The 12,121-nt window shown below is 49.3% G+C and overlaps 1 protein-coding gene across 1 annotated transcript; it reads left to right on the top strand.

Annotated features, from left to right (window-relative positions):
* The first annotated feature begins 460 nt into the window (after window positions 1-460).
* Window positions 461-10,159, top strand: CDK9 (cyclin dependent kinase 9). Its single transcript, XM_073314080.1, has 7 exons — window positions 461-681; window positions 1,781-1,862; window positions 2,693-2,783; window positions 4,620-4,786; window positions 5,671-5,842; window positions 6,226-6,374; window positions 8,932-10,159. The coding sequence occupies exons 1-7, from the start codon at window positions 464-466 to the stop codon at window positions 9,295-9,297; spliced, it is 1,245 nt and encodes a 414-aa protein (XP_073170181.1). The 5' UTR covers window positions 461-463; the 3' UTR covers window positions 9,298-10,159.
* The last annotated feature ends 1,962 nt before the right edge of the window (window positions 10,160-12,121 follow it).

The following is a 12,121-nucleotide window of genomic DNA, read 5'->3' as shown; positions in this document are numbered from 1 at the left end:
TGACAGGGCATGGTGCAGTGATGCAGTGTGATGATGTCATCTCTCAGCTGGCTGACATGGAGCAGTGATGCAGTGTGATGATGTCATCTCTCAGCTGGCTGACATTGGGCATGGAGCAGTGATGCAGGGTGATGACGTCATCTCTCAGCTGGGTGACACCGGGCATGGTGCAGAGCTGCAGGGTGATGACGTCATCTCTCAGCTGGGTGACACCGGCCATGGAGCAGTGATGCAGGGTGATGACATCATCTCTCATCTGCGTGACATGGGGAGGAAGAGCAGGGTGGGCGCACTGGGTCCACAGGCACTGCACGGGGCTCCCCGCTGGGGAAGACCTGGGGGACCCTTGGCGGGGCGGCCCCCGGAGAAGAGGCGCGGGGCCTCCGAACTCAAACGTGACTTTCCCCCGCCGTTCCAGAACTGCAACTCCCAGGCGCCACCGCGGCGCAGGAAGGGGCGGGGCATGGCTGGCGAGACCGGAAGCTCCCGGGATCTCGCGTCACCAAAGGCGCCGTCGCTGGGGGCGACAGAGGAGCCGCGAGGGCGGGGACGGTGGCCGTTTGGCGCCGTTGGGCTCGGGGGCCCCGCCATGGCGAAGCAGTACGACACGGTGGACTGCCCCTTCTGCGACGAGGTGTCCAAGTACGAGAAGCTGGCGAAGATTGGGCAGGGCACGTTCGGGTGAGAGCCGGACCCTCCCCAGCCTCCCGGGTCTGCCCCCGCACGGGGTTAGAGGGGCCCAGCCACCCCCGCGCCTACCCTGGGGTCTGCGGGCCGAGCCCCCCAGCGCCCCGGATACCCGCCTTCCTGCTACCCCGGGATCTGAGAGAGAGACACAGATACTCCCCCGCCCCCCCCCCGGTGCCCCGGGATCTGTGAGAGACTCCCTCCCCTCCCCCCCCAAAGGTGCCCCGGGATCTGTGAGAGACTCCCCCCTCCCTCCCCCCCAAAGGTGCCCCGGGATCTGTGGGAGACTCCCTCCCTCCCTCCCTCCCCCCCCAAAGGTGCCCCGGGATCTGTGGGAGACTCCCTCCCCTCCCTCCCCCCCCAAAGGTGCCCCGGGATCTGTGGGAGACTCCCTCCCTCCCTCCCTCCCCCCCCAAAGGTGCCCCGGGATCTGTGGGAGACTCCCTCCCTCCCTCCCTCCCCCCCCAAAGGTGCCCCGGGATCTGTGGGAGACTCCCTCCCTCCCTCCCTCCCCCCCCAAAGGTGCCCCGGGATCTGTGGGAGACTCCCTCCCTCCCTCCCTCCCCCCCCAAAGGTGCCCCGGGATCTGTGGGAGACTCCCTCCCTCCCTCCCTCCCCCCCCAAAGGTGCCCCGGGATCTGTGGGAGACTCCCTCCCTCCCTCCCTCCCCCCCCAAAGGTGCCCCGGGATCTGTGGGAGACTCCCTCCCTCCCTCCCTCCCCCCCCAAAGGTGCCCCGGGATCTGTGGGAGACTCTTTCCTGAATGCCTCCACATCTGAGATTCCTCCTGTACCCTTCCCGCCACCTCTTGGAATCTGTGAGGCCTGCCTCCAAAACTCTCCTGGGGATCTGTGAGAGCCCTACCCCATTGCCATTCTCTCACATACCCTGGAATCTGAGAGCCTGCTCTCTGCAGGAGATCGTGGCCTTTCTTGGCATGAAGGGGGAGGACCTGGGTTAGGCAGAGGGTCAGCACAGAGCTGCCTGTGTGAAAGTGTAGAAATGTCTTGTTTGGTCTTTCCTGGCTGTGCCTGCTCTACTTGGCCACTTCAACTCCTCCAGGAATGCTCATGTATTTCCGTCCTCTCTGCAGGGAAGTGTTCAAAGCAAAACATCGACAGACTGGCAAGAAGGTGGCTCTGAAGAAAGTGTTGATGGAAAATGAGAAGGAGGGGGTAAGATAGATGGGCATGTGCCTATACTGTGTATGGTGTGGGAGGATGGGAGTTTGAGAGCTGGGCATATGTCTTTAGACAAAGACAGAATCTTTGTCTGGGATGTGACAAGGAAATTCATTGTGTGTGTAACTTTGCAGGACCTTCTGCAGTAAAAACCAGTATGGAAATGGATAAAGTAATATACAAGACTGAAAGTGGTGTGCTTCCCAATGTATCAGGAAAGTGATTTGGTTAAAAAACCTCTTTCCATATTGCCTTTTTGTGTGTCTGAGTCACATCTCTGTTGATTCAAATAAGGTTTTACTTCTGTTAACATGGTAGTGTTGATACACTAAAGAGATGGGGAGCTGAATTCTAATCAGGATCACACATGAACAAAATGTGTCCATATTCCGATGACAAACATCTGTATTGCTGGTGACCTCATAAGAAGCAAAACCAGACTGGATTCTCTTCCACATCTCACTTGGGTTTTTTTAGTAGTTGGTGCTACACCTTAAGGGCCTGATCCTGTGTGGGGTTCAGGACACTCAACTTCTACTTAAGTTACTTGGTGCTAAGAGTTGTAAACTGAGCAGACTGGAACTGGAAGTCACAGTGAATAAAACTGGAACTCCACAATGTTGGTTTTAGCCTCTGTTCTGACCCTAGCTGCACTTTGTCCTGCACTTTTAAGTCTGCTTGAATACATCTCCTCTTCGAGATTTCTGCCATAATTTTCTCTCTTCCCTCCTCCGCCACTCCCCCGCCTTCCCCGCAACCTGCTTTAGACTAGATTGGGATATTCTCTTGCAATTCTGACTTGTGGCTCTCCATCTCCTTGTTAGTTCCCCATCACAGCCCTACGTGAGATCAAAATCCTTCAGCTGCTCAAGCATGAGAATGTGGTGAACCTCATAGAAATCTGCAGGACCAAAGGTAGCATGTTTTAGTTCCCTCTTTTTGTTTTGTTCACTAACATCAGTTGATCTCCAGTGTACCCTTTATTTTTCTTTCAGTGAGATGCACTTGCCCAATACAAAATAGCCTGGTTTGTCCAAAGATTTTGTTGGATACCTGTCTCCTTTGGATAACAGTGGCCTGCTGAATGCCCTTGGGCAGGTCACTGCCCCTCCCTGTGCCTCAGTTTTCCCATCTGTAAAACTGGGATAAATGATACTGACCTGCTTTGTGAAGTGCTTTGAGGTCTTTGGATGAAAAGAGCTACATGGTGGTGGTGTGTTATATGAGCGTTAACACCTCAGTTGGCATAGCTCTGACTGTGTCGCAGCTCGACTAGAAGATGCCTTTGTAAGCTTCTTCGAAATACTGTGTTGCTACAGTTGAAGGCGTGTGTGTGAGATTATAAAACTCATGTTTCTGGGGTTTTTTAACAACAACAACAACAACAAAACACTGGAGAGAAACTTGACATACAAGTTTCTCATCCTGAAAGTGGTTGGTTTTTTACATTTGTCCTTTCTTTAAAAAACCGAACAAACCAAAAACCCCAATGGTGCTAATATCCCATTAATAGCGGGAGCGCTCCCTCTTCTTGTTTAAAAACATTGTTTAACACAGGCTGGCTCTTTTTATAAACTTTGTATTCATGACATGCTCTGCAGCTGATTTGCTCAGAGCTCCCCTAGTGTGGCTGGTAACTGTAAGCACTTTGGTCAATGGATTCAAAGGCTTTCTGGTTCCATGGTGCAGTCACTTGAATGCCTGGTTGTCCTCCCACTGCATTGCAAGTTTTGTCTCTTTGGGGCAGTGAGTGTGCCTCCTCTGTGTTTATATAGTGCTAACATCTGCGCTCCTGGAAGCAAATAATATAATCTGAGGCTGCATAAAACCTTCTGTTGTGTATTACAGCATTTGAGAAATAGAAGATTCCTTGGTTTTGCTTAGTCTTCAGTTGTTCGTCCTCCTGGGCTTCATTTTGGATCCCCCACCTCCCCCCAGTATATTAAATCTTAAAAAACATAAGAATGTGACTGGAAGGGTCTTTCTGGGTCATCAAGTACAGTCCTCTGCTATGAGCAGGCAGCCCTGTCTCATAATCTTACTCGTAAACTTATCAAGCTCCATCTTAAAGCCAGATGGGTGTCTTGCCCTCACTACTATTGTTGAGAGGCTGTTCCAGAACCTCATTCCTCTGATGGTTATAGACCTTCTAATCTCCAGACCAAGTTTACCTGTGGCCAGTTTATTTCCATTTGTTCTTGTACAACATTGTCCTTTAACTTCAGTAGCTCTTCTTCCTCTTTGGTGTATTTCTAGAGAGCAGTCATTCCCTCTCAGTCTTCACTTTGCTAGGTTAAACTTTCCCTCTCAGAAGACAGGTCACCCTAGGAGCTCACCACTCTGAAATGTGCCGTATGTAATGTACACATGCCGTGATCTTCACTGCTGTGACCCTCCTCCTCCATTCTCCATATTTCTCCTTTGGATAGCCTTATGGGTATCTAGATACTGAGGTTCTTGGTGGCCAGGGATGTCCCCATTTCTCTGTATAGCTATGGCTGTGTAATTGAAGACTCTGGAGGTACGCGGTGAAAGGGGGCAGGCGAGGTGGAAGTTGTGTGTTCACCCTGACGCTCGATTGTGACCTTAACATAGAGTTATGTCGTGTTTTCTATTTCTTAGTCATGTGGCAAAGGCTGGTCAGCATCCGGTGCTAGAAGTTGACATAGGGAAAGCTAGCCATCAGTGTGGGGGAGAGAACTGTTTGGGTTGATAGACCTCCTTAACAACCACACATCGCTTCTCTCGTAGCCTCCCCATACAATCGCTGCAAGGGCAGCATCTATCTGGTGTTCGATTTCTGTGAGCACGATCTCGCAGGCCTCCTCAGCAATGCCCATGTGAAGTTCACGCTGTCTGAGATCAAGAAAGTGATGCAGATGTTGCTGAATGGACTTTACTACATCCACAGGAATAAGGTAAAGGGCGGGATCTGTATTCCCTTGCTGCATGGCTTGAGGGCTGAGATTGCAGTGGTCTTGTGTGTGCCCTTCTGAGATACAGGCATGTGAGCACAGGCCAGTGTCTCTAGCGGGGCTGCTAGTTCTGCACACTCACACTCTGGGATGTGTGTGCTTTTCAGGGTGGCTTAGCGCGGAATCAGTAACGATTATTCTCAGTCTCAGGGTTTGATGCTGGGAGGCTTTTTTATAGGCCGGGGGAGTGGGAAGTGTTAGCAGAGTCAGTGATGGCCAAGTAAAAACTTAGGATGTATTTTCAAAGGGGGGAGAAGGATGCTCTGGAGGATCCTTATGAAGTCCTCCCAACCCACCATGGTGTTTGTAACACTGCAGAATAGAGCATCCAAAGAAGTGATACACCTGAAAACCAAATTTAAGCGTGACCTGTGTTCTAAGTTCAGGAGCTAATGCATAGTTGTGCTGTGATTGCTAACATGAGGGCCCAGGACTGACTGGGCCATGTCATCTGCACTCACCCTGGCTCTCCCACGGCAGGGGTGAGGCACATTCGCTGCTGTGGGGATGCTTGTCATACTACCGCCTGTGCTCTGTCTGTCCTGTGGGAGACCGAGGGTTATGGTTGCAGTACCTCTCACCAGTTCTAGATCCTCAGCTGTAACTTTCCCCTCCAGCCAACTCCATGCTCAGTGAGATGCTCCCAATGGGTTTATTTTCTGTTGTGTTCATCCATGTTCAATCCTAGCCTTTCCAGTGTTTCTTTTCCAGGGTTGGAATGCCCCATTCACCTTCCTGGTGGTGGGGATCTTTGTGATGAAGATAGAGCTGGATCCAGCAGAAGATGACTTAATGGCTTAACCTTTCAATTTCCCTCCTTTGTGCAGATCTTGCACCGGGATATGAAAGCTGCAAATGTACTGATCACCCGAGATGGGGTCCTGAAACTGGCAGACTTTGGTTTGGCTCGAGCCTTCAGCCTGGCAAAAAACAGTCAGCCCAACCGCTACACCAACCGGGTGGTGACTCTGTGGTATCGGCCTCCGGAGCTTCTCTTAGGTAGGTGGGAGGCTTGGCTAGAGGAGAAATTGCACAGGGAATTCTCCCATCTTCTGTTTGAAGAAAAGGAGGACTTGTGGCACCTTAAGATGAACAAATTTATTTGAGCATAAGCTTTCGTGAGCTACAGCTCACTTCATCGGATGCATTCCCGATGAAGTGAGCAGTAGCTCACGAAAGCTTAAATTTGTTAGTCTCTAAGGTGCCACAAGTCCTCCTTTTCTTTTTGCGAATATAGACTAACATGGCTGCTACTCTGAAACCCATCTTTTGTTTGTTTTCTCTTTCCCCTGTCCCCTTTACTATTTTGTTCTCTCAGTCTGGTGCATGCAAAGCTCTTAATATTAGAGTCTAAGTGGTTAATCTAGTGCCGCTGTCTTTAGGGGAACGGGACTATGGCCCCCCCATTGATCTCTGGGGTGCAGGCTGCATCATGGCAGAGATGTGGACTCGCAGCCCCATCATGCAGGGGAACACGGAACAACACCAGCTCACTCTCATCAGCCAGCTCTGTGGATCCATCACTCCAGAGGTAGGGGCCCCAAAGCATGGGAATGCAGCACCTGTGGGGAAACTGCAATGAAACTGAATGGGCATGGGTTTAGAAACCTGGAACCCTGCAATCTAATCCTGCCTCTGAGACTGACCTGCTGGGTGACCTTAAGCAAGTAATAGATCTATCGGCTGCATTTAAAGGGGGCATCCTTACATCTCAAGAGTGGTGAGAGCTGTGCTCAAGGGCTGTGTTGCTCCATGAAGAGATCAGACATGTTTACTGTATCTAGAATGATACACTGCCCTGTTCTAGCACCTCTACCAAAGATAAACAGTGAATTTAGCCTCTCCCCATGTGAGGTGAGTATCACCCCCTGCGATGGGATGGACCCCCGGGATGTCACTTGGGGTGCTGGGATGCCTCTGAGTATTCTGCCAGCCTTGGCACCCTTTTACCTGGTCTTACTGGGCTGGGCTCCCCAGCCTTTTTCAGCCAAGCGCACAGGCAGGGCCTCACCCAGCTGCGCAGAGAGACAGAGATCTGCTCTGAGAAGGCTCAGCTTAAGGGGCTTGCCACAGCATCCTGACGTCCACCCCCCCCCCTTGGAGTACAGACCCAAAATTACATGAAATTTGCCTCTTCCCTCAAGGTGGAGGAGGGTATGCACAACTTCTTGCCCCCCAGTTAGAAATTACATCAACTGGGTTGTATTATAAACCAGAAATAAAGGTATTAACTGTAACAGGTGTATTTTAAGTAGCTAAGGAGGTAGCAGACAGAACAAGGCAGATTACTAAGAAAATAAAACAGCGTGCAAATTAAGCTTAATGCACTAAAGAAACTGGGTACATGCAAGTTCTCACCCTAAATGTGGTTCTAATAATCTTCACAGACCAGACACCCTTCCAGCCTGGGTCCAGTTCTTTTCCCCCCAGTTCAGTCTTAGTTGTTTCTAGCAGTCATCTTGGGTGGGGTAGCAGGGGAGAACTGATGACCTGGAGTACCTCACTCCCCACCATTAAATAGGATTTACATAAGGTGGGAATCCTTTGTTTCCTAGTTTGACCCCTCTTCCCTTACAGTGGAAAGTTACAAGAAGTCCCAGGTAATGTTTTAGTATCAGGTGACAAGACCACCTGACCCTGTAGGGCCCCTGTAGCCATTCTTCAGAGGCTGACTCACGGGAAGACTAAGCTCTTTTACAGTCCATTGTCTCTTGCTGATGGGCCTGTTGTACCTGAAGTGTTAGCAGTGGGCATCACCCAAAGTAACAGTTGAAATACAGATACATAGTCAATATTCCTAATTTCAGATACAGAAATGACACATGCATACAAATTGGATAACCACTTTCAGTAAATCATAACCTTTCCAATGGTATTACATGAGCCATCTTGCGTAAAGTATATCTCAGTTATGTCATATTCATATCAAGCATATTTTCCTAAAGAATATGGAATGACACGTCACACCCCCATTTTACAGCTGGGGAAATTGAGGCACGGAGCTGAAGTTATTTGCTCAGAGTTTCTCAACAAGTCAGTGAGAGAACTGAGAATTGAACCCAGGTCTCTCAGCTTCCAGTCCTGCACTTTAGCCACAAGATAATCCTCAACCGCTATCACATTAGAGAGTTGGTAATAGGCTATTACTTACTATTACAGCGAGGGGGGGGGTGCTTTTCATTTCTAGGTTGTGGGTCTGAATCTGTCTGATACGTGGCACCAAACCCATTGGTAAACTTGCCACCATCTTGCGGCTATTGAGAGGTCTGTGTGAAATGAATTTGGTGCCAGCCTAGTTGCTAGTTGACCATTCTTTCTCAGACCACCACCGTTTTTGGCTCTAGTTTTTTCAGAAGAGAGGCAAATGTCTTGAGTTAGTCATTGCGTCTGAACGCCTAGCGATGGTCCCTTCAAGTCAGGATTGTGGCATAGTGGGGCATGATAGATAGACTTACGCTGCTGCTGCCTGATTATACCTGTGCTATGGATAAATAGGAGGCTGATCTCCAGGTCTGTCAGGCTGTAACCTTCACTGGTATAGATGAATGTATTACCCCTTTAAAATAAACAAAAGCTTGCCACGTTCCACGCAGAGCTGGACTGTTGGGGAGGGGGCGCATTTGCAAAGGGCTCTGGGCTCTGCTGGGATGAAAGGTGCTGTATAAATTTAAGTTATTCGGTTGGCTTTTTCTTTTGTGTATTCTCATAATTGTCTAGCCCATGTTACTGTGCAGCTGCTGTCTGATGTCTAAGAGAATTAGAGTATCAAAGAGCAGCTTAAACGTACACTGCTAGATTTTTCCCGCTGATTCCCCCCACCCCGTGTATCTCCAAGTGCAATATCTGCCTTACGGGTTTGTACTGCTGCTCATCTCTGTAGCAATTGTATGCATTCCGCTTTCGACTGCAACAGTAAAATCCCTAATGGATGTCATGGGGCCCTAGAGGGTGTGTAGTGAAAGAACTGGTTTGTTTGTTTCTCCACTACAGCTGAATGCATGTGGGGTTTAATTAGGGCACTAACATCAGGCTCTAAAACGGTTTAGCTGTCTTCTCTCTAAGGCTGATCTCCCTTATGCTCCCTCTAGGTTTGGCCAAATGTGGATAAGTATGAGCTGTACCAGAAACTGGACCTGCCCAAGGGCCAAAAGCGCAAGGTTAAAGATCGCCTGAAAGCCTATGTCAAAGACCCATACGCTCTGGATCTTATAGACAAACTGCTCGTTCTGGATCCTGCCCAAAGAATAGACAGTGACGATGCATTGAATCATGACTTCTTCTGGTCAGACCCGATGCCCTCTGATCTCAAGAACATGCTCTCCACCCACAATCAATCAATGTTTGAGTACCTGGCTCCACCCAGGAGAAGAGGTGGACACATGCCGCAGCAGCCAGCTAATCAGGGCAGGAATCCAGCTGCAACCAATCAGACAGAGTTTGACAGAGTGTTTTGACTGGTGGGGGCCCGGAAAAGTGAGTAGGGAGCAGGCTGAGTTTTCTTTGAAATACCCTTACGTTCTTCAGTCTCTTGTAGCAGCAGCTGTGATGGAAAGGAGCTGCAGGGCCTGGTCTGAGATATTGGGCTGGACGAACTGTCTGGAACAATTGTGGGCATAAAGGAAGGGGGCTGTCCCTAGATGTCCTTGGGAGCTGTTTCCAAGGGCCTGGGATCATCTCTCAGCCTATCTGGCTCAGAGTTTCTGCCTCAGCCCCCAGAAATAGCATCTGTTTACCAGTAGCTGGATCTAATGGGTCATTTCTGTTGGGGAGCCACTATTGGAGAAGATTTTGTCACTGCCCAAGCTTTACAGCACTGGAGAACATGACTGGGTGACTCAGTAATTGAACTGCTGCTGCAGCTGGCAGGATAGATCGGCTCACTTTGGGAACTGCCTCAGATCTCTTCTGAATTGCTCGTGTGTGGCTACAGTTCCCCATGTGGTCCTTCCTTCTGCAGGGAGCTTCCCTTGTTGTGTGTAGGGTGGGGGTCGCATTGCTGAGTGCCACTGAGCTCTTTGTGCGTGTCTTCCTTGTGTGGAGCCAGTGGGATTGGTACAGACAAAACGCCTCCAAATTCAAGAACTAGCTCACACCATGTTCAAGACTAGCAAGTCCTTCTGGTTCAGACAGGGTCAGAGCCTATGAGAAACAAAGGGTCGCAGCGACTAATCAGGAGGAAGCAGGGGTGCTCATTACTGTTGCTCTGACCAGGAGGATCCGTCTGAGTCGTTGCTTTCAACACAAGTTCATCATGCTTTGTGTTCAGCCTACTGCCACTTTTGGTTGTAAACTGCAATTAAAATTCCCTTTCTTAGACCCCTGGTCTGCTGTGTATTCCTCTGACTGACTCACTAACCAGTGCGGCAACAGCACCAGTTCAGACGTGAAGGGAGCTGGACACATTCTGCTCGTAGTCTGAAGGTGGATGTGACTGGAGGATGGCAGGGGTCTGTCCAACTCCCCAGGGTGCTGACCATAGTGACAGAGCAGCAATGCCCAATGAGCTATTACTACTGCAAAACCTGGCCCAGCTAGACACCTGGCTATATTCTTACAAGCATTCCTGTGTCTGTCGCTTTATCTGGCTTTGCTTACATGGGTCTAGATTAAGAGCAGTAACTCTCCAAGTGAACAGAGCAAATGCACTGCACATTCAATGCACTTAACTTCGGCAACGTGTATCCCGTAAATACCTTTTCCTGCCAACAGAGCTTATTAAACCTGATATGCACCTAATAGAAACTCTCTATGGAGATCTTAATGGATTCCTGTGCGGAAAGGAAATTCTCTCTTTCCTTGGGCTGCAGCAGCTCTTGTGAATTTGTTTGAGAGGGTGCAGCAGTGGTGCTGGCAAACCAGAGTAAACCCTGAGCCTTTGAAATGAGAGAAATGTGTGCAGAATGCAGCTGGTGATAACCTTTGTCCTTCAACTAGGCTAGTAGCAACACCCGCCAGCAGCCAGTGTGAGGTCTGTAAACAGCAGGCAGCAGAGATCAAACTTGCTTCAGAGCAGAAAGTAAGGATGATAAAGGACATGTATAAGGTAAATCTCTTCTCTGGGATGGGGTTCGGAAACAATGGAGAGTTGTGGGAAGCTTTTGGTGCTAAAGGGCCATGAATTAAATTAGCTGCAGGTGATACATTGGCCTGGTGCCCTATGCCAGTTGTTGTGAAGAAACAATCATATGTCCTGTTTTTAAATGATTTCTCTCCCCTGTGTGAATTTTTTCAAAAATAGGGAAAATGGAGCTGCAGCTCTTCAATGTGCTCTATGAGCAAGTAGGTAACGGTTCACATACCTGTAATTCAGTTGGTGATGTCCCCCTTAGCGGCTAGGATGGAGCTGTCAGCTGTAATGCTGAACAGTGTTAACAAGTTAGCTCCTGCATCAAGACATGAACAAGAACAAAATCTGGTTGAACTGCTGAATCCTTTCTCTCCAGAGCAGTGTTGGAATCTTAGAAGATGGCCACTTTAGAGTAATGATTCCTACCCGTTCCCTGCATTTTTTCCACTGAGGCACTTTGGGACAGGGGGACTGTCTTTGTTATGTGTTTGAACAGTGCCTAGCACAGTGGGACCCTGCTCCGTGACGTGGGGGTCCTAGGTGCTACCACGATACAGGCAGTAGATGATAATCCTGAACGGGAACAAATGGCTCCTATACTAAAAACTGGTCTTTGCTACAGTTGTAATCTCTGGCTGAATCTCCACACTTAGCAACAGCCCTGCAAACTGTAGGAGAGAGACTGGCTGAATGTGGTGGAGCTGCCCCTACACTCGAAGAATTGAGATGGTAATTTAATTTTGTTTTAAATTCGGGGCTGTGCTACTAACTTCACTGCTAAAGCTATAAATGCAGTTAAGAGTTGGGAATGGTGAGCGGGAGGTAGAGCTGGCTGCACCTCCAGCTGTTGGTTAATGGAGGTTTTAATGGAGGTTTTCGTTGCAATGCGCCAACTATGGCGTATCTGGCTTGGGGTGTGTTTAAAGCTTGCTATTAAATTATCGTTTCGGTCCTTGCCAAAATCCTTTTTTAAAAGACCTCCGCATGCGTCTAGTTAAACGGGATGGAATGACAGCTTGCCCCTGTATTTGCAACATGAGGAGAAAACAGTGCATGAAAAGTGGAGCATCTGCTGTGTATTTTTGTGGGGGTGGGTTAGGCCCCTGAAATACCCTGGCTGTAGTTGGTCGTTTCCTTCAGAGGGGTGTGTTGTGTTTTCATAGGTAGGCACCGCCATAACATTCCATTTTGTAATAAAAACCGCTTTATTG

The sequence above is a fragment of the Lepidochelys kempii genome, chromosome 16, assembly GCF_965140285.1.
Source record: "Lepidochelys kempii isolate rLepKem1 chromosome 16, rLepKem1.hap1, whole genome shotgun sequence".
In the NCBI taxonomy this organism is placed as follows: domain Eukaryota; kingdom Metazoa; phylum Chordata; order Testudines; family Cheloniidae; genus Lepidochelys; species Lepidochelys kempii.
The sequence above is the reverse complement of the archived record's forward strand: the minus strand, read 5'-3'. Positions and strand labels throughout refer to the sequence as shown.

Excerpts from the sequence above, each read along its gene's own strand:
- CDK9 (XM_073314080.1), top strand. The coding sequence starts at position 464 with ATGGCTGGCGAGACCGGAAGCTCCCGGGATCTCGCGTCACCAAAGGCG. Across the intron at positions 1,863-2,692 it reads TGGAAAATGAGAAGGAGGGG|TTCCCCATCACAGCCCTACG; the intron begins GTAAGATAGATG and ends TCTCCTTGTTAG. Across the intron at positions 6,375-8,931 it reads GTGGATCCATCACTCCAGAG|GTTTGGCCAAATGTGGATAA; the intron begins GTAGGGGCCCCA and ends TGCTCCCTCTAG.